The sequence below is a fragment of the Paramisgurnus dabryanus genome, chromosome 6 (genome assembly GCF_030506205.2).
Source record: "Paramisgurnus dabryanus chromosome 6, PD_genome_1.1, whole genome shotgun sequence".
NCBI classification, from domain to species: domain Eukaryota; kingdom Metazoa; phylum Chordata; class Actinopteri; order Cypriniformes; family Cobitidae; genus Paramisgurnus; species Paramisgurnus dabryanus.
This window is the reverse complement of record NC_133342.1, coordinates 44,899,265-44,922,388: the sequence shown is the minus strand read 5'-3', so window position 1 is coordinate 44,922,388 and position 23,124 is coordinate 44,899,265. Positions and strand designations below refer to the sequence as shown.

The 23,124-nt window shown below is 34.7% G+C and overlaps 1 protein-coding gene and 1 long non-coding RNA gene across 4 annotated transcripts in view; one reads left to right on the top strand and one right to left on the bottom strand.

Moving 5' to 3' along the window:
* LOC135767282 (uncharacterized) overlaps positions 1-21,662 on the bottom strand; it is a 169,417-nt gene extending 147,755 nt beyond the window's left edge. The window contains exons 1-6 of one of the 3 annotated variants that reach the window (XM_073815030.1): positions 21,398-21,662; positions 21,168-21,261; positions 10,013-10,061; positions 9,804-9,894; positions 9,626-9,705; positions 9,117-9,237 (exon numbers count right to left, since the gene is read on the bottom strand). In XM_073815030.1, the coding sequence (XP_073671131.1) occupies positions 9,885-9,894; positions 10,013-10,061; positions 21,168-21,261; positions 21,398-21,523 (279 nt within the window). In that variant the 5' untranslated portion in view covers positions 21,524-21,662 and the 3' untranslated portion in view covers positions 9,117-9,237; positions 9,626-9,705; positions 9,804-9,884. Of the gene's footprint in view, positions 1-9,116; positions 9,238-9,625; positions 9,706-9,803; positions 9,895-10,001; positions 10,062-10,650; positions 10,708-21,167; positions 21,262-21,397 lie in introns of those variants that run through there. The other 2 variants (XR_010542005.2, XM_073815029.1) reach the window with 2 other exon arrangements.
* On the top strand, positions 360-15,486 carry LOC135767279 (uncharacterized). The gene is made up of 5 exons (XR_010542000.2): positions 360-426; positions 1,153-1,194; positions 1,272-1,315; positions 1,411-1,462; positions 14,836-15,486. It is a non-coding gene; the product is annotated as an uncharacterized lncRNA (long non-coding RNA).
* Positions 21,663-23,124: the final 1,462 nt, after the last annotated feature.

Sequence of the window (23,124 nt, the reverse complement as noted above, 5' to 3'; positions counted from 1 at the left end):
TTAATAATCACAAATCAATTACATTATTATTTTATTTTATTATTTTAGTTTATTTTAGTTTTTTACTTTTATTTGTGCGGGGATTGGTAAAGTTAATAAATAAATAAATAAATAACCTAATGTTATTTATTTGGTTGCTTTTATATCTTTTAGTATAGTGCTTTTTTTAGCGAATTTACATATTATTATTATCATTAAATCGTGTTAAATGTATTGCTTAATTAACAATAAATAGTCAAAAGAACATAGCATATAATAAAAATTTCCTCCACTGCCTATTGAAAGCGCTACACCCAGTCCAGTAGGAGGCGCTAATTACCCTTCAGGTGTCAACCGCCACTCAGGCCAAAAGCGCAGAAGAACAAAAATGACCGGGAAAATCTGACAGGACTGAGAAGATGACAACAGCACAGCGGGGTTTTAGACGTAAGTTTTAAATATTTAATATATTTTGCATAGGTTTCTTTTTGTCTAGTTTGTTACAGCCTAATTAGTCATTACTGTTAGGGAGGTTTGCAAGTTTTTGTCGTAGTAATCGTGTAGCTTGCAGTTTACTATGGTTTGATGCTTAATTTTTCTTGGGTGTTTTTGTAAGTAACGTTATGTCTTAATCTAATGTTATTGCACAATGCACAAAACTGTTCAGAATCTTTCAGTTTATATTATTCTGGTTAACCTTATGAAGCATGTACTTAAAGGAACAGTGATTAATAAGGCACTTATTTATGCAGTTAATTTATAATTTAAAAAAATACGATTTGTTTAAAAAAGTCAATACATTTATGTTGCCTAACAGTCACTTGAGAAATAATTCTAGAAAAATAACGTGTACAGACATTTTCACAGACATTGTAATGTAACTGTTACATCTGCATGTAAATTATATATATAAAAGCAGCTTTCTGGCAACAGGTGGTGTGCTTTATTAATATATTTAAAATGTTTATATCTAATGCATTTTGACATCCCTTATATTTATCTTTATGTAAGAGTTATACTTTTATTTTAGTGAGAGGGTTATGTTTGTGTTTAAGCAGACATTGCAAGCAGGCCAAGCACTTATAGCTTTACATGGCTGGAGTCAAACTAATGTTTTGCTTAAACCTTGCCTAATCACAGTGTTTTTCCCTTTTATTATTTCTCTTTTTGTAGGCCCATCAGAGTGATTTTCTGAGTTCTTTCACATGATGTATGGTAAGAGTGAATTTCTGCCAGTTGATACCGGTGACAGGTGTTAATTATTAAGTTTATCTTTGTATTTTTTATTAAAGGTCAGCGAATGGATGGATTATCCAGTCAAGGTACAGAATGAAAGGTAAATGGCAAGTAATTAAGTAATGTACTAAATGTATAAACTGTAGTGTATTCAGTAGCTACTAATCACATTACCTCTATCACTCTCTCTAAAAGACTTGACTGAGTTAGAAGAAGCTGGGCGACTCTTCAGAGTGAAGATGTTATGGTAATGTAAATCTTAAGTTTTTATATTGCAGTTATATATAATATATCAGAGACAGCACGTCATTTTAACCCTGTTTTATGGTTAAAGGGGTTTTGCACCCTAATGGCACTTTTCCATTGCATAGTACCCTACAGGTAAGGTTGAGTCAGCTCACTTTACTTTGGCTTGGTTAGCTTTTCCATTGAGTTTAGCAACACTTCAGAGTGGGAGCGATTATAGGGGTGTCAAATGTATATAGCACGACATTCATTGCTCGACTTATCGAGACTGTTTTCTAAGATGGCTCCTGTCTGTATACGCATAATATACTGTCTTTATAAAGGATCTTCTTATTAGGGCTGTCACTTTTGAGAAGAATCAAGCACACATATCCTGCGCTTGAGCGTGTTTCTGAAAAGTAATCTTCACTGACAACAAGCACACATACTAGGGCTGGGTATCGGTTCAGATGTTCCAGATCGATTCAATTTCGATTCACAAGCTATCAAATCGATTCGATTTCGATTCTCGATTCAATTTTCGATTCCAGTTCTCGGGTCTGTTTTTATACTCGATTCTCGATTCAACTCAATGAATATAGATTTAATACAAATACTATATTAATAAAAAACAACAGTGAACATAAGTTTACAAGTGGGTAATTAATAAAAAGAAATTAAAAGCCACAACACTATCGTTGTTGTCGAGGACGAGACAAACAGACCCAGTCCCGGTAGATGTGAAAGTCGGCACACCTCTGATCTACTGGCCGTCCTTCAACGTTATGCCCAGCTGATACCTGACCAACGATCACCGGCAGAACCGCTTAATCTCCGCTAAATCTCCATTTCCGTTCTCCCAAGGGTTTTTCCCTCCTAGGACTTATTTTTCCTCGGATAAAAGCACGGGGTTTTTTTTTCTCCTAGGGGGTTTTTCACCCCGGGGAGGCAGCCTTTTTGAGCTTTACCTAGCTTCCTCTTCTATACGTTGCTTTAGTAATACGTGCAATTATAATATTGAGTCATAGCCGCAGCAAATTTAACTGCTCATGCTATCATGTATTCTGTTGTGCTATCTGTCGTTTTCTGTGCTTTTCACTGCTTCTATTTATGTAAAGCTGCTTTGAAACAATTGACTTTTGTGAAAAGCGCTATATAAATAAAATTGAATTGAAAAAATTGAATTGAATTGAATTGAAGAAGACTAGTAATTTGATCGTTGAACGTTAATCTTACGTTCAAGGTTTGCAGAAAAATATATGAAAAAAAAATTGATTCTGCTCTTTGAGAATCGATTCTGAATCGACCACGTTTAAAAAAACTATTAATCAAAATATCCATTTTTTTGCCCACCCCTAACACATACATACCCTATGTATGCGCGCATTCATATACATTAACCCTGCCCGTGCTGTTTGCTTGACCGTTTTTAATGATAGAGCACACAAACCATTGATATTTGAGAAGTAAAACTTACCGCTGAGTTAAGCAGATCTTACTTCACTCTGTCGTCTATGTGACATGCGACAGTCAGCACGTGATCATTTTAAATCAGTTTACAAGACAAATGCTGTTGTTGTTTAATATAAAGTTTACATCAGGGCTTTGAACCTGATTTTTTCCCCAATTGGTTCATTCCGAACAGAAACAGTATTTTAACGTTTCCGGTTTTTGGTTCAATCCTAAAGCTGACGTCCCTGAACCGGTTAGAACAAAAAAATAAAAATCCCGAACCAGTTAATAACGTTCCATGTCAGCTATGGGACATAAAAATAAGTAGGCTGATCATTAGGACATTGTTTAATGTCCTAATGATCAGCCTACTTATTTTTATGTCCCATAGCTGACATGGAACGTTATTAACTGGTTCGGGATTTTTATTTTTTTGTTCTAACCGGTTCAGGAAAAATTATGTAGACTAATAAGTTAAGTCTCTATCTTGTCATCGAACATTAAAAAGGCTAAATTATGTAAGCGGCATAACTGACATGCCTACATTTGTTAAGTGCACTTAAACACACGCGCACACACACAGACGGAGGACGAATTCCAAACGGCGCTTCGGGAAGAAGATGCTGCATAAACAGTCGCTCCACATAAAGTGAAAATTAAGATGTTTTTCAGTGCTTTATTCGCCAAATGTATTTTATACATCAAGAGTTCTGATCTTTGAAGGGCATAGGGATAATCATATTTGATTGGAGTTAGGGCTGTCACTTTTGAGAAAAATCAAATTCATACGGATATCTAATATCATGCAATGTATCCGAATATATTCGAATATCTAGGTGCCCCCCGCGCGCATCAAAAAAAAAACCCACCATAATGGAGATTCAATCACAAATTTATTAACAGTGACAGTCATAAACAGGACTGTATGAATTACTTTTTTTTACTTTTGAAACAGAAGGTTATCAACTTATAAATAACAACTTATATGAAAAAAAAACTATTCAGAACAGGTACAGACAATAACTTAAATAGCAGGAAGCCCAAACGGATTTAGCGCCCACAGATTTCGGCGGAAAACTCAGCGGATGTAATGCGCTTGACAAGCAAACATATCCTGCGCTTGAGCGTGTTTTTGAGAAGTAATATCTTTGACAACAAGCACACATACATAGCCTATCCCAGGGCTCGACATTAAGGCTTGTCTGCTTGTCCGGGACAAGTGGATTTTTTGAAGGACAAGTATAAGAGAAAATTAGTTGTCCGACCGGACAAGTTAAATTTCAAACAATGTTACTTAACGTTATGTGCCGTTAACGACAAGCACTTCAACCACGTTTCATCACTGTGTGTCAAAAAAAAACAATTTAAGTCCGTATTTTTTATCTTCTAAAGTTCGGAAAAAACACATAATGGTCTTAAAATCTTGCCTGTGTGCGCCGCGCAACAGCCGATTTGAATCTGACAGAGTTCGTCACTGTACATTAAAAAAATCCCACACAAACATTACAGCGTAAATACTAGGATTAAGATTGATTTTATGTATAACAGATAATCTAGATACATTTATCCTAATAAGTTTTTTAGGTAACACTTTATTTCGATAGTCCACTTTAGACATTTTACTAATTATAAGTAACTTTGCAACTAATTATCAACTACCAATCTTTAGAGAATTTGTAGACTGTCTGCTTAATATCTACTAACACTTTATTGTGATGATATGTCAACAGACATTCAACTGACTATAAGTATCTTTGCAGGAGCATGTCAACTTATTCCACTAACCCAAACCTCTTCCCTAACCCCAACCGTTACAGTCTACTAATACACTAATGACAGTTAGTTGATGAATAGTTGCAAATTATTGAAAGTTAGTTGACATGTAGTAGCAAAGTTGTTTATAGTTAGTAGAATGTCTAAAGTGGACTATCAAAATAAAGTGTAACCGTTTTTTAAAACATGGTAATGTTTTAATGTTTTGCTTTAGTGTTTTAATGTCAGACAATCATTGAAATGTGGGGAAAATGAAGAGAAAGGCAGCAGATATAGCATCCTTCTTCAGAAAAAGCAGCAAGAAGCAGCCAAATGAATCGTAGTAAAATACATTTCAGTGGCCTACAAAATTCACGTGATTTTCTGGTCTCTATTGTTTTTTCAGCAATTGGAGATATAAATTTCAAAAGTTTTATTTGATAAAAAAAAAACATTAGGTTGAATTATGACTATAAATTGTATGTTATTCTCAATTCATTTTAATTAAAATTAAATTATTGTAGCAATTGTATGTTATACATCATTGTAATTTATGCACCTATAATACTTAATAGTATTTAAAGGTCGGATGTTAGAGATTTTATGTGCCACCCCAGAGTAACTGCTGGCTAACTCCTCAAAAAGTTAATGTCAAGCCCTGCTATCCCACACGTTTGTGAGCCGTCATTGACAAGTACATTAACCCTGCGCGTGCTGTTTGCTTGATCGGTTTTAATGATAGAGTGCACAAACCCTTTGATATTTGAGAAAAAATTAAACTTACCGCTAAGTTAAGCAGATCTCATTTGACTCTGTTGTCTATGTGACGTGCGACAGTCAGCACATGATCATTTCAAATCCGTTTACAAGACAAATGCTGTTGTTGTTTAATATAAAGTTTACATTGCATTGTAAAAATCGAATGCATATACGAATATCGAATAAAAAGTGACAGCCCTAATTGGAGTTGGGCCGGACACATTCAAATGCATGTGCGTCTGTGTGTACAGAATTTTTTTTATTTTAGTGCCTTTTTGTGGTTAAATTGTTTAAAATCACTTAAGTGTTAACATTTGCAAGCCTTTGAAACACGTGCAAATGATCAACTTTCACCATATTTAAATTTGCATATTAATCCGCAAATCGCATGCGAGCCGAACTGTGGGTTGTGATCTGTACAGATCACTGACCAACTGCGATCCGTTACACCACTAATTAGTATTAAAAAAAAACAAACAAACATCTTGAGATACTTGGTAGCCTACAATATTAACCTCTTATGATTGAGCATTAGAGACTTGGGCTTGAGTAGGCTATCTGCTGGTGGCAAGCTTCTCATTTCTCTGAGTCAATGACGACCGGAAGTGAACTTCACAGAGTCAAATTGCACAGAAATCTTGTCAAAGAACTGAAAAAATAACGTTATTAACCGGTTACCATTATTTTCAATTAACGGTTCTGTTCCGGAACATGTATTTTTGGAAAGTTTCTGGTTTCGTTTCTGTTCCTTGCAAAACATCACACTGCATGAAAAGAGGTGTATCCGTACTAGGAAACTCCTGTAAACACCACTGATTTTCGGAGGTATCTACTAGTTCCACTGAGGGTAAACTTCTAATTCCACCAAGTTAGGAAACTCCCGTAATGATACCAATTCGGGTGTATCTTGCTGATGGGATATTCCTGTGGTATATGCAGCCATTTGTTGCCATGGCAAATAATCCCATTGAAGATTTTGTCAGGGGACATTTTCACACCTGCAGAGGTACTGGGATTTCACACCTTTGCACAATTCTAGTGTCCCCATTGGTGTTTAATCTCAACACTGATTGGTTGCTTTTAAAACCCCCTCCCAAAACTCTGACAACTATTGGGACACAACTTTGAAACTTTCCAGTTGAGATTATTTGATTGGTTACACTTTCTATTAAGCCCAACCCAAGCCCTCATAGCTTAGTGACTTGATTGGTTATTTGCCTGCTATGCAGATAGACTACAATCCCCCCACTATATATATATATATATATATATTAGGGGTGTAACAGTACGCAAAAATCACGGTTCGGTGCGAACCCCGGTTTTGAAGCCACGGTTCGGTTCATTTTCGGTACAGTAAGGGAGAAATGCAAACATTAAACTGCAGGTTGTTTATTACTTTAAACTTTTTTTTACAATTTGTTTACACTTTTTTAAACACTTTATTAAAATATAACAGATAAAATATATATAAAATGAAAAAATTATAAATAAAATACTACTGCAAAGTTATTTTTTACATTATTTTATAACAGAAGGTAACCTTCTCTTAAACTTTTTCTACTAAAACCTTGAACTAACAAATTCAATTCCTGAATACATTTATGAACTATTAGCCTACATTTTTGCCACTAAAAATTTTCTGTTTTGATTTATTTTGGATTGTTTAACTCACAGAATTGAATTGGCTATGTACCATCTCTGTATAAAAATAATATTACTGCTCTATGTGTAACTGCATAGCAAGCAACATGATGATACACTCATTTTGAGATTAGTGAGCTGCATACATAGCCATCTTTGATCTTTTGCACGTTTCTCCTAATCTTTGCTTGTGTTGTCAATGTAAGCTGTGACTTTACTTACGAACCCCTCCGCAGCTGAGTAACAGCTGGGTAAGCCCGGGTTACAGCTCTTCTCTGTCCCGACCAGCTGATCGCATTGTGACAATGATATGATTGACGTGATATGCAGATGAAAAATCTGATCACGCATTCCTTATTCTTGCTGTCACAGAAAGTGCGTCTCATGAATGCGTAGCAACGAAAGACGTGCATCCTCTCACGCACTTTTGAAAGAACAAAGCAGCGCGTTGACACGCGTTTAACATGCGCTTTTAGATACGACACGTAAACGTTTACATCAATAATCAAACGGATATACAACTAAGTAAACAAAAATCTTTCTGCGGGCCGAATTATGTTATATGTTTGACAGAAGACTTGCGCTGAACGCGGAGACTTCCGCCACTTAATATGTTCGTGCGGAAACGCACGTATTATGTTCCGCACAGGCGCACACAAAATGCATTCGGCCTTTCGGTGCACGTGCGCACCGTGCCGAAAGCCCTGAACCGAAACGGTCCGGTTCGAATACACGTACCGTTACACCCCTAATATATATATATATATATTCATCCCAAAACCCTTAAAAAAAATTAAAAACTTGAATTGAGTTTGAAATGTTTATTTAATAAAAAACTGAACAATTCACAATTGTCACAATCACAAAATAATATTATACACAAATATTAAAAGTTGCATACATAAACAATACTATTTAAACTCATAAATATACAGACAGAGAAAGCAATATTAGAGTAAAATAAAACAAAATAAAAGCGACAATGAAAACTACATTCAAAGCAGTACAATGTAAAGTAGCAGTGGCGGCTCGTGACTGCTCATCCGAGGGGTGCAAATTCAAAATAAGTGTTTGGCGTGTCATGTGTGTTGCTTGTGTTTTTAAAATGTGTTTGTTGCTTCATGTAAACCATGTGCATCACGTGTTTAGTCAAAACATGTGATGCACATACACGCAGAACACATATTTTGAAATTGGGAACCACACAAATGACTGGCTATATACATGTTGTGACAGACTTTGCATCGAGTGCTCACAAAAAAAGAAGTCACCAGCTGCCACTGTAATGTAGTAAATATCTAAATAAAATGAACAACAACTATATTGATCTTGCTTTAAGAAATCAGTCCTACGCTGCAAAAAATGACTTTCTTACATAGTATTTTTGTCTCGTTTTCAGTAGAAATATTATTTAAATAAAATGCTTTTTCTTGATGAACAAAATTACTTAAGAAAATAAGTCTAGTTTTAGACAAAATAAATAAATGCACACAATTTAAGTGAATTTGTGCTTAAAACAAGCAAAAATATCTGCCAATGGTGTGAGAAAAAATCTTAAGTTTTCTTTTTTCTTAAAAACTTAATTCAAGCACAATTTTCTCACCCCATTGTTATATATTTTTGCTTATTCAGGCACAAATTTACTTAAATTGTATATTTTTGTCTAAAAACTAGACATTTTCTTAGGTAATTTTGCTCATCAAGAAAATACATCTTGATTTAAGAATTTTTAGTTTTTCTACTAAAAACAAGATAAAAATCCTAAGATAGAAAGTGATTTTTTGCAGTGTAGATTCAATTGCAAAGCTCTGTCTTGGAATTATTCAAGAATTTCTCACAGTAAAACCTAAAAGTTAACTAAACCCAAACCATTTAAGAAAACCGGTTGCATTAAACCATTTAAGTTTTAAAACACATAGATTTGAGTACTGTGAACTTAAACAAATTGAGTCACATGCAGTTATGCACTTATATTTAAGTTCACACTAACTAAATATAAGTGCATATTTGCACAAGACTTAAGTTCACAGTACTCAAATGTATGTTTTTTTTAAAACTTAATGGGTTAAGGCAACCGATTTCCTTAAATTGTTTGAGTTAAGTCAACTGTTAGGTTTTACATTGTAAAGCATATACTTGTCAGCAAAGGTAACGTTGATGCACCCTCATCTGGACAGACATCTCTTTGGAGCCCTTTGGAAATATAAAAGTACATATAAGTATTTGGCATAATACTAATACACATATACGTATAAACATACACACACACGACAAATCAAATGACAGAATTAAAGTTGTACATTTTAGAAAGTTTACATTAAACCAGTGGTTCTTAACGTAATTCCTGGAGGCCCACTGCCCTGCATGTTTTGTATATCTCTTTTATCTGACAGACGTAGTTCAGTTCATGGAGATCCCTTCTAATGAGCTGATGATTTGAATCAGGTGTGTTAAATAAAGGAGACATACAAAATGTGCAGAGCAGTGGGCCTCCAGGAATAACGTTAAGAACCACTGCATTAAACTGTACAAAGATACAACAATATATGATCAAAGAACTTCATAATATACATCTTCTTACTTCATTTTCTGTGTTGATGTCCTCAGAGTCTCTGTGTTGTTCTGCAGCTTCATTACAGTAGGCTACTTCAATATAGTTGTCTATCAAACACAGAATAAAAAAATAGAATCACATACATCATAACACATCTATTAACTATTTAACCTCTTTAATTTAATAATTTAATTATTAAACTTACATCATTTTGGCCAGATTGCAGTGACATCAATTTCTTCAGTGTCTGGATCAGTCTGATGTTTTAGCTTTCACTGTTACTTCATTATATTTCTCTGGCAAACACATAATTAAAAATCAAAATCACATATCACAATACATCCGTTTACTATTTAACATGTTTGATTTTAATTTAATGTAATCATTGAATGATTAAACATACATCATCTTTACCCAAAAACCTCTTTATCGTCCACAAAGTTGACCACAGTGTACATGACCTCTGTAAACACAAACATGAATAGACTTCATATTTAAAAAGATGAAGAACAGCAAACATATAACGTTTAAATATATTATGACTCCAAGCTTCTTTACAATTAGCATGTAGGTTCTCTTAAAGTGAAGCTGGCTTTGTTCTAAATCAATATAAAGCTATTAAAACAGTCTTGAAAAATAAGCAGCATCTACCAGAACTGAATGAGCTTTTAAAACAACAAAAGATCGTCAGTACCATTTAAAATAGCAGAGAGACACTTGCTAGCTGCTAACATTTCAAACAAACGAGTTACTGTTGTTTTGTTTGTTTTAAGCAAATAACGTCTCATCTTGGCTTCTTTAAAGTTTTGTTTTTAAAAATTTAAAAACATCGAATTGATTCTTTTAACAGCCCGGTTTGAATGTTACTTCGCGTATTTCTAACCTCATGTTTACCGCTGTGTGCCACGTATAACCTTAATGTTCTACTGTTTGTGCTTTAAATTCAAACAGTTCTAGTATAAAAACAAAAACGAATCATAGTAAATAACATAATATGAACAAATAGGCAACCGATCAGCGCGATGCAGACAAATTAATTAAATCAAACTTACCTTACTGTTAATGAGCAAACAAACAAATAAGAGACGGAGTAGTCCAGGCAGTAACGGTTCGCGATTTGAATTTTCCGTCAAGCCCATAGGTTGAGCAGTCGCACCTGAAGGGTGGGGGCAGATGAGTGGGTGCAGGTGCATTCTGGTAAATGTAGTCCTTTTCTTTAATATACTTTTTTATAATCCGCATTTTCACACTATGCATTGTTCTTTATACTTGATTATTAATACAAAATAAAAAATATTTTTATAAAGTTTATTACGTTTACAAAACATGTTTAGTTGACAAACATGTTAACAGTTATTTGGAATGATGCTCAGATTTTCTTAAATTTAAAATCTTTGTGAATCAGCACCTTCTTGATGAAATACAAAACTCTTTAAACATGCCTCAGGAATTATCTCTGGGTTTAGTGGATTAACTGCTCATCATTGGAAACATTGAACGTATACCTAAATGAATTCTTACTTAAATATAAGTAAATATAAACTAATGCTGAGTTAAGACATGTAACTTGCTGAACTTACTTAACTACAACATGAACTCAAATTAATTTATTGTAAATGACTGCATTAACTAACAATGAAAAACATGTCATGTTGTAGTTAATGATGACTCTTCAATATATGATTAGGATATGCTGTAACTCAGCATTAGTTCATGTTAAAGTAAAAATACATGTATGTCTTTTTTCACTGTGATATATGGACCCTTATTATATTATAAAGTCCCCATCTCTTTTGTTTAAATTCATTGATTGAAGACAAACATTATAATATGTGGTCTGACTTTGTGCAAGCATGCATTATCATATGCTAAAAGTTACCTCCTCAGATAGACTAGAACATTCATTGGTGCCCGAACATTTTCCTAACAAGGGCCAAACCTGACTGAGGGCTGTGGGCCAAAAGTAAATGTTGTTGTGTTATATTAAAATTAAAGGTGCCCTGATAACCCCTAATTTATAATTTTCTAATATTTTAAAAATAAATAAGCAAACATTACTCTGTTTATGCATAACTAATGCAGTTTTATTTTCCAAGGCTTTTTGTAGAAAAAAGAAATCGTTTTGCCAATCAATTTTAAATATCCTTTTCTCTGTGTGCCACTGCCGCAACCTCTTCATTTTTAGCCTATAGTACCCGAGTTCATTAGGTTTCGTGATGCATTTTATACACCTTCAAGTATGCATGAAACATAAAAAAATGTAAGGTCTTTTGTGGGCCAACTTTGGGCACCTCTGGACTAGAAGTACAGTAGCTGACAGGTATCTGCTGATATGTTTACCCGAGTTTGTCAGTCTGTTTCACCCAACATGTTTTGCATCCACATGTGAAAGACTGTCTTTTAGATTATGGACCTGTCTATTGATATTTTAGTTTCTATTTTAAAAGATTTAATGAAATGTTGGGGTAGAATTATAATAACAATAAAAAACAATGAACTTCAAATCATGAGACATCAGCAAAAATAAGCAGCTTTACATTTCACTGACTAATTTATCAACATCCTAGCTCGCAAAAATGAGTTACATGATGTCATTTGAACGGCTTCTTTTAAACAATGTATGCAGCATTGAGACATACATGCACAATATTCTGACCTAGGGCAGTTGGAGACATGTTTTCAAAGTGTTGGAAATATTTATTCTGAAATAACATTTGTTGCATTTCTCTTGAGTCAGAGACATAATTTTCACACATTAAAATGGTAATTGTGTCCATTGAATTTTAGTTATTTTGAATGATGCTTAGTTTCTTAAATAGACTAATTAAATTATATTAATAATAAATATATTTAGAAAACACAGTTTTTATGTACCACAATACTGTATGTGCTGTCTTAAAGAGACATGGTTAACCCCCCACCCCACTCAGCTCTGAAAACAAAGAAGACACCTCTACCTGTGGGTCATTAACATATAAAAAGCCCTTCACACCTCACACCCACCCCTCCTCACAACCAGCTGTAAGGATTCCTGGAAACTTCCACCAGTTCCTACTAGGGCTGGACCAGAAAATTCGAATATTCGAATATTCGTTCGGTGGGTTGACATTCGATTTTCAGTTTTGAGATTCGAATATATATATAAATATTTTTCAGCGTTAATGCAGAGCTTTTGCCAAGCAGGAAGTGCGCTTCACACTCCCGCTCTGTAGGTGGCGCAGAGAGACCAACATCCATAGCCAACAGCCATCAAACTCCACCAGTAGAAGAAGAGATCGCCTCGAACGGAAAGCGCGCTTCCTGCTTTGGCATTCACGCTAATAGTGTTGTAAATAACGTTCAGTTTCTTGCAAAAACTGCTTGATTTGCTTCACAAGACGTCAATATGTCACACGGAGATATGGGGGATTAATTTTGTATTGGATATATATGCTTTAGCTCTTAAAGTGTGCGGATCGGTTGACTTGCATGACGGAGCACTGGGGTTTCTGCAAAATATCTTCATTATTGTTCTGATGAAAAAAACATATTGGATGGTGTAAGTGTTATAATAAATAAACTTGATTTTGAAAGTATGCTACCGTTTTATTACAGTTTGTTGAACTTCGTTCATTTATTTTCGTTGTTTTATTTAAATAGCCTACCCTACGTTGTCAGTAATTACTGTGCTGCTAATTTCTGATACGGGAATGTTTGTTTGTTAGACAAATGTTGTTAGAAAATAGGCTACCTTATTAAAAGTATTGGTCTTGTGTTTTGTTTCACTAATGCTGTTCTCGCATGACGCATGACAGGCACGCCGCTTCCGGCTTGTGCTGTTCTGTAGTATTTTTAAAGTTTATTAATTCTAGAAGTGTCACATGTCCATATTGCACGAAAAAAATGCACTACACTCCCTTGAGTTCCCAGCAACACATCCGCCACATAATAAAACTGTGGATAGACAGACACACACATACACACACACACACAGATTCCTGCCTTTATTAAAGAGAAAAAATATGTTCAGCCCCTCCTTCCGAAGCTTCGAATATTCGATTTTATTTCTACTAGAGCTTCGAAGCTCAAAAATTGGTATTCGGAACAGCCCTAGTTCCTACATACATCCACAAACGTAAGGTTTCTGGATGTTTCACAAGTTTACTTTGGTGTATTACCTTTCCAAGCACTCTGCCTCAAAAATCTGGCAAACCTAAAGTTTAGCAGGGATTTCCCATTCCGTATTTGTCCGTATACAGCTCTTTTCATGCAGTGTCAAAAGTTTCTGGTTTTCGTTCCTTGAACCGGTTCAAAGCCTTGGTTTACATTCTTCATACATGCTTATTTCATAACGAAAATGTATTAAAGGGACATTTCACTTTTTTTGAAAATATGCTAATTTTCCAGCTCCCCTAGAGTTAAATATTTGATTCAATCCAATCCATTGAATCTGATCAGACCATTAGCATCGTGCTAAGAAATAACCAAAGAGTTTCAATATTTTTCCTATTTAAAACTTGACTCTGTAATTACATTGTGTACTAAGACCGACGGAAATTAAAAGTTGCTATTTTCTAGGCAAATATGGTTAGACCTATACTCTCATTCTGCCATAATAATCAGTGACTTTGCTGATTTAACATGGCTGCAGGAGGTGCAATGATATTACACACTGCCCGAAAATAGTCCCCTGCCATTGAAAGTAACCAAGGGGACTATTTTCGGGCAGTGTGTAGTATAACTACGCCTGCTGCAGCCATGTTACATCATTGATTATTACGCCAGTTTTAGAGTATATTTTCTCCGTAAGAATCAAATGTTTAACACAAGCTTTTTATTCTGCTATAACACTAAAAACAATAATATATGTAATTTTATATACAAATTATAATTCTATCTATCTGGTTCGTGTTGGTCCAATTTAATTCAGAGCACTTGTTTGGTTTGGTGTTATTATTTTCATTGTAAGCCTTTAAAAAGTAATTATTTTTGATGCAATTTTGTAATATTTACGGCTTAAATTGTGTTTGGCACTATGACCCTATCTCGTCTGCAAATTAAATTGGTGCAAAACTGGCCGCCATGCTTGCACTAAGTGTGGCCTTACTTTGCCTATTCACGTACTTTGTCACTTAATTTTACTGACTTGCACTAGAAGAAACGGCAATAAAGATTTTTTTATCTTTGTGATAAGTTTATCCACCAGTGTTTTGTCTACTTTATACCTAAAACGTTTTCTTTAAAATGTACCTTCTCAGATGCAGTTATGTCAAAGCACTCGTTTCAGCTGGCCAGATTGGAACAGACCTGAATGGGAAGATGGCAGAGCTAAGACTGACAATGTCCAGGAAAAATGTTAACTAAAAATGAGTGTTTTTCCTCAGCGAGTGAGTTTGGGAATGTTTTAAATGTGCCTAAAAGTTTGAAAATGTAATACTGAGGGAAAAAAAGGGAGCGCTTTGAAAAGGCTTTAAAAAGAAAATAAAGTCTGAAGTTGATGGTAAATGAATTTAAAGTTTTTACTTGAAAAGATTGTACTTGTTTGTACTTGTCAAGTCTGTGCTGAAAAAAATGGAGTAAAGTTTGTATTTGAAAAGACTTGGAATTGTGTGTTCTGTAGAATGAGTACACATATATGTGCAGGCTGTATAAAAAACATAGTTGTGCCACTAATATAAGTGAAAGTACATGGTGTCATCATATTTGAAGCATATTTGTATCCCTAATATAAGTGAAAGTACATGGTGTCATCATATTAGAAGCATATTTGTATCCCTAATATAAGTGAAGGTACATGGTGTCATCATATTTTAAGCATATTTGTATCCCTAATATAAGTGAAAGTACATGGTGGCATCATATAAGAAGCATATTTGTATCCCTAATATAAGTGAAAGTACATGGTGGCATCATATAAAAAGCATATTTGTATCCCTAATATAAGTGAAAGTATGTACTATGGAAATAAGTACATATATGCATGTATACATATGTGTCTTGCATATATTTCACATGTATGTCCATATATGGGAAAATATATGGCACTTACATGAAAACGGCCATTTTTGCTATATTTTGAAATATATTTTTCATATATGTCTATGTATGTTACATATATGAATTTTGCATATACTTTCATATATGCAGCAGACATACATGGGCACTGATATTATATATGTAATTTACATATATTGACATATATTACATTTCTGTATCTGTTGCTGTGTACTGATTTATAAAAATAAACAACAGTGTCTTTAATCATATTTTAAATTTGTCTACAATTGCACAATTAATGGCGATATCCAGATAAATGTCAATAAATATTGTTGAGTCATCTCGTCGATAAAGAGAAAACGTTGTCTGAGGAGTTTATAACTCAAGTTCATACGTCCGCTATTATCCACTGGGTGGCGATCTTACCCAATTTAAACACTGACGCATTCACTCAACACTGAAAACACAGCGTGTAAGTTTTGATGGCTTTGAATCTGATCTCTTAAGTTCTTCACAAAAATGGAATTATCTCCGCTTTTAGCTAAAAAATTTGAGAGGTGATAAGAGAACAAATAAAGGTAGGATGAAACATTTTTTTTGTTTGTTTTTGTTTGAAAGCGGATGGTCTGTTCTTTCATTTGATATTTTATGTTTATTTTAAGAAGATGATTTTTCTGCAAGGCATTAAACTAAAACTGGGTGGCAACTTCAAAAAAAAAAAATGCTGACGGGGAAAGAGTTCAGCATGCTTCCAAGCATATTTGATCATCAACAGTTGCACAATATAAATGTTAATGTATAAATTAGATGAATGGTGATTTATAAAATAAACACCACAGTCTTAACCCTGCTGAAAAAACCAGCATCAAACATTTATTATCAATTATTAAAATCTAGAGACAGCTTTAGACTACCTGGAAGTAAATTCCATTGTTTAATAGTTTTAAAAGAAAAGGCTCTCTGTGCAAAGGTACTAGATCTATTCGGAATGGCACAATTTCTCTGAGCAGTGGATCGAGATGTTCGGCTCGTTTGTTCCGAATAAAGTTTTATAAATTTTTGCATTTATGGTGGAGCAATATTATTAACAATTTTAAAAAGGGTTCTTAAGTTTGTATGATGAATTAAAGAATCAAAACTTAATATTTTATATTTAGCGAGAATATTGCAATGGTGATAGCACGGGGCTTTTCTATCAAGCACCTTTAACGCCTGATTATAAACTGATCTGAGTGGTTTAAGAGTGGTCTCGTTGGCCTAAGACCAGCAGGACAAACAGTAGGTGATGTGTGGAGAGATCATGGCATTAAAATACATAAAAGATGCTTCAGTTTTCAAACTATTTCTAATATATTTAAAAATTGAAATATTATATTTAATAGCACTGCACATTCTTTTAATATGTTTTTTAAAACTTAATGTTTGATCCAAATGGACACCTAGATATTTTATCTCTGTCACAATGTTAATTTTTTTGTCCATTAAAATAGATGTTCTGTATATCTTTAACCTTTTTAGATTTAGCAAAATACATTCCAACAGTTTTTTCAACATTTAATGTTAAACAAGATGAATTAAGCCAATCACTTATTGTGTCCATATCTGAGGACAATTTAGTGGCCACTTGCTCCATATCCCTCCCATGTACATAGATGACAGCATCGTCTGCGTACATGATGATATCTACACCTTTGCACACAGCTGGAAGATCATTAATGTAAAGACTGAACAACAAGGGTCCTAGAATTGATCCTTGCGGGACCCCAGTTGTGCTGGACTTCAGAGAGGAAAGTGCGTTTTTTACCCTCACACATTGCATCCGACTTGAAAGATATGATTGTATCCAGTGCAATGTCTCCATGGACAAATTATACTCAGAAAGTTTAGACAAGAGGACACAATGGTTTACCGTGTCAAAGGCTTTTCACAGATCCAGAAACACCGCACCCACCGTGCCCCCCCTATCCAAATTAACCTTTATGTTTTCTGTCAAGTAGCAGCAGGCTAGGCTGCATCAGTGGAATGGTTGCGTCTAAAACCGAACTGCATAGAATGCAACAATTTTTTACGATCCAGGTAATCTTTTAGCTGCTCTGTGATAACTTTCTCAAGGATTTTAGATGCTATAGGCAATATACTAATAGGCCTGTAGTTACTTATTTCATTTTTGCTTCCAGATTTATGAATTGGAGTTATTACTGCTGTTTTAAAGACACTGGGGAAGATACTCTCATTAATAGATTTATTCACAATATATGTAATAGCTGGTGTTAAAATCTCCATGTGTTTCTTAAAAAGTGAGCTATCAAGCCCCCACAAATCCTTAGCTTTAGAGTTAGATAAAGATTGTATAATTTTAACAGTTTTGGAGTAATCAATTTGTTTAAAACACAATACATCATGATCATAAACAGAGGGCTGAGATGATTGGCAAGGATGAGGTAATTCAGAGCGATGTTGGATTATTTCATCAACTGAATCAATAAAATAATTATTAAAATAGTTTGAGACAATAAGACCATCCCTATGACTTACATCATATATTTTCAATTCTATTATTCCACTATTAGTTTGCATCTTTCCAGTTAATTTGTCTATAGTCTGCCATAGTTGTTTAGAATTGCCCTTTGATTGTTTAATCATATTCAGAAAAAACATTGCTTTTGCTTGTCTTAGCTGTTGAGTAACTCTATTTCGAAGTCCAGTATAAATCTGGCGATCAGTTATAAGTCCCGTTTTATGGGACTTTTTTAATGCTGAATCTCTAGTTCTCATCAATTTCCATAGATTATCATTTAACCAAGGTAAAGGAATTTTGCCTTTAGGCTTTATCTTTTTTCCTTTAGAATATTTAAAAACAAGCTGTTGAAACACCTTTATCAACTCACAAGAAGCTGTATTACTGTCTTTATCATTTACCATTTCAAACCATTTTACCTTTCTTATTTCATTATCAAACATCTCAAGATCTTTTTTGGGAATATAGAGAACAGACTCATTAATATCAACCTTCTTTATATTTCGGTAACACGCTTTTGATAGTTTCCTAGCAACCAATGTTAAATTATGATCGGAAAGACCTGTTATTAGATTATAAATTTTGCTGATGTGATCTGCTTTGTTTGTGAAAACTAAATCAATAAGCGTTTGAGACGTCTTAGTAATCCGAGTTCAGGGCCGTGCACAGACCTTTTGAGGGGCATGTGCTGAAACTGAAAAAGGGCACCCCCTCCAAATAAATATCACTTAATAATCATCTTAATATCTTTATATTTATTCACTATTAATGATTGAAAAAATCACTATTAATGAATGAAAAATGACATTTTATGATAGCTTGGCATTATACAGTGCAAAGTATATCTGCCCTTGTAAGTTGGCTTTAACAATTTACATCCTGGGTGTTTGTCTGTATTAGGCCTATTTGTAGTCATGTGTTTGTGAAGTGCTCGCTCTTATTTAATTGTAGAATATATTAATTTAAATTTTTTCCTCTGCTTACATACATAAAGTTACATAAAAATATGTTTGAAGAAAAAAAGGTATTCTGTTTGGTTTTATAAGCTAATTTGTATTATTTGGTTAACATGTTTATGTATGTGATTGAGAAGAGGGGGAAATAGGATATTAAAGATCAAAATAGGAGATTATACTATACTATAGCCATACCATAAGCATATTCAACATGTATCTGCCTACCTGGTGCAGAGGACCAGGAACCTTGGTCTTTTGAAGGTGCAAATAACTGCATTACAAAAAAAATATACTAAATACTAAATAGACTTAACTCTATGCAGTTAATTTCAGAATAAAAAGTTATGAACCAAATAATCATACAACAATCATACAACTCCCTTGACTAATTCAAGGCATAAGATACATGCATATACAATAAATTATATCCAGATTGCATACTATAATGAGTGACAGGCAATATAATGTACATACTTGTATCCTTTACACGTTTTTCGTCTCTATCCAGTTTTCCCAACTGGGCATCTGATGTCTAAGACCTTTCTAATCTGATATGTTTTTGGTGTTAATGTAGGCTAAACATTTACCCGCGCGGGCGCGTCTTCTCGCGTGAGATGTGTTGACTTTAGTTAAACGATTAATACGCGTCATGCAAAAAAAACGGTAAAAACCCGACCGTGCATTCCGTATTGTTGTCACGGGTGCCCTTCACATGGGTGAACACTTGTTTAAAAACTGCTCGCGCTTTGTCAAAAACTCAATTTGGGCGCATTTTGCGCCAGCCCTTGCTGCAGTTTGGAGCCCTTAGTGCCCCCTGATTGCCCACTCGACCAATCCCGTCTATGGATAATTCGGCTCTGCTCAAATTTATAAAACATGCGCCGTTATATACATACTAGTGTTTCTTTCGTAATGACACAGCATTGTACTCAAACAACAAGATACTTATTTACCGTTGCAAGACGTTCAGCTGCCTCTGACTGCTGTGGAACTTCAGCTCGCTGCACTCAGGGGGCGGAGTTAAGAGGTTTGACAGACAGTTTGAGCGGATCCAAAAATATTTAGTTTTTTAATAATTTTATTTGATAAATATATTTGTAAAACACACAGACAGACGTAAATGTTTAACAATAGCATTAATTTATATATTTAAAAAAATAATAAAACACCTCCAAAAAAGGGCACTTCGGAGTGTAAGGACAAAAAGGGCATGTGTTCTGCACAGGTTGAGCCCTATCTGTGCACGTGCCTGTCCGAGTTGGTTTTTCAATCATTTGTGTAAGATTAAATTTTTGAGTAATCTCCTTTAATTTTTTCCTGCCATTTTTATCTGTCCAATTTATATTAAAATCCCCCATGAAAAGTATTTCTTTCACATTGCATTTTTTAAGAATATCAGTTAGGTGATCAAAAAATACATTATTTGATGTCAGTGGCCTATATAAAACAAGAACAGCAAATGACATTTCCGGGGACAACCTAATCTTTATCCCCATACATTCCAAAACATCTCCCACTGATTCCATGTGTTCACACTGAAAACTATCCTTGACATATATCATTACTCCACCCCCTTTGCCATGACCACGGTCACGCCTAAAGATGTTATAACCTGGAATATTAACAACACTATTTGGAGTGGTGGGTTTCAGCCAAGTCACAGAAAGACACAAAAAGTCAAGGTTGGAATGTGTTAGCAAATGTTCAAGTTGTTCGGATTTCGGTACAGTGCTTCTTATATTTAGTTGTCCCCCAAATACACCTTTAGGTTTAACCTTTGGGTCCCAGAGAACTTTGGCATGGTTAACAGTCTGAAATAGTCTGTATTTCTGTTGTTTTGTGACAGCGTTTAGGGGACACGATATGGGTAAACGACTTTCTCCATCGCGCCAGTGTGTGTATTTACCCCATTTTCCAGACGAAATGTGTCTGTGCACGGTGTCTGTGCCAAAACACCCGAGAAGTTCTTTTTGCGCAGTGTTTCGGTACCATCTGAGGGAGTCACATCTAGCTTTATCGCAGAAAAAATCTGCGAAATTCCAGATCTATCCTCTGCCGTGCACAGTGTTGATGGCAAACAGTTTTGTCCGTTTATTTGTGTGTGCTCGTGGGAACTTACTGCGATCGTAACTGCAGATCCACACATGGGTAGAACACAATTTTCTCTTGTTAATTCTTCCCCGCTGCCAGGTCCAGAGTTTAGATGTATATCCCTGCACAGTAAAAGTAAGGTGCACAGCAGTGTTAAAATAGTTGATCCTTGACGTCGCTTATCAAAACGGGAGCTAATCGATAGAGGCACAACTGCATGTCCGTATTTTAAAACTGACTTGTAGATGGTATATTTACTCCATATGTTAAAAGGTGGAAATACGTGGCACATTGCGTTGTAGTCCTGCCGGCAGCAAAGAGCTCGCCGGTCACTCCAAGTAGACAACAACACCGCAGCAAGCACACACAAGGCAATAACCACATACTGATTTGAATTTAAGCGGTTTCTTTTTCTCAAATAACGTAACTGTGGTTCAGCATCAGCAACAGATCCAATATTATTCAATGGCGACTCCTCAGAACGTATTAGGGAATGTGATTTTGCAGGACCTGCCAACCTGCAGCCTCCACCTGACGCCATTTTTTTTACATAACCTTTTAATTGTGTTGTAATATACACTAATCCGATAACTGACAAACTTTTGTCAAAGAACCAACGTTGATTTCATGGAAATCCGTGTTAAAGTCATGGACAATTTTATCATTTTATCTGTGTCCATGTCAAAGAATTCAGCTTTTTCCATGACAGGAGCACAGATGTCTTTTCCGTGTCACTCCCACTGATTTCTTGTTTCATTTTATGTATTGTTTTCTCACTGTTTTTTTCAAATAATTGTTGCTTGGGGTTAGATTTGGGTTAGGATGTACTAGGGGTGTGACGAGATCTCGTGCGATGAGATATCGCGAGATTAAATGTGTCTCGCGAGATTTCTTGTAAAGGTGAAATGCTGGCCGTTTCTCAAATAAAAGACTGCATCCTTCGGAGGTTACATTTTTAAACTGCATTTACTTCATAAAGACTGTCTTATCAGAGAATATTTACAATTATAAAGTTTACTAATTATTAAGTTAATCGCAACTTGTAATATGCTCACGACATGCGAATGTAAAGCTCAGATAATTAACTGAAATAACCCTTGATGACATATGCAGCCTGCATATGCGACCTCCGGAGGATGCAGCTTTCTGTTAGATCCTTCATGCATTATATTTGTCTTTTACAGCGTTTGCTTTTTTGTTTGGGTTTCCAATAATGTTCATTTGGGAGCTTGTGTGAAGTCTGAGACGCGTTGTGTTTGTCTGTTGATCAGTGTCAGATATGTCTCAGCAGATTAAGCCCTCACTCAGAGTTCATTATTTAATGTCTGCATGTTCTTGCTCAAAAATGACGGTGGCTGTATAATTTCTAGTGTAAAGAAATGGACGTATATTAAATATTAATATGGATTTAAACATTGTTTGACTAAAAATAAGCGTTTCTCTCCGTCTAAAGTGAAAGTGAAAGTGAAGATAGCGTCCGCGAGACGAGTCCTCTATCGCCCCCTGCAGGCATTTGTTATATAACATACATAATGCTTTCTATTTATAGGACACAAATTTAATGTGTTTGTTAATGTATGTTGTCTAATGTAAATTGGTTTTAATACTTTATTTGAACAATTTATTATTGCATCTTCGTTATTATGTAATTTTAAAGGCTACTGCTCACTTGGGTCTATTTTTATTACCCCAAAATAACAAATTACTTCATTATCAGTTAGCAAAATAATTGTTAGGGACAGTCCTTGTTTAGTTAAAACTTTTAAAAATGATGTGATTTCAGTTTCTTATTTATTAATTTTATCATTGAGGATTTCTTAAAAAGTGTAAAAATATTGTTTCGTCTCGTTCTCGTGAACCCTATCTCGTGTTTCATCTCGTCTCGTGGATTAAGTGTCTCGTCACACCCCTAGGATGTACTATTATGTATTGGTTTGGATACAAAATAATAAAAAATAATACAAAAATTAAAAAGCGGGCACCCA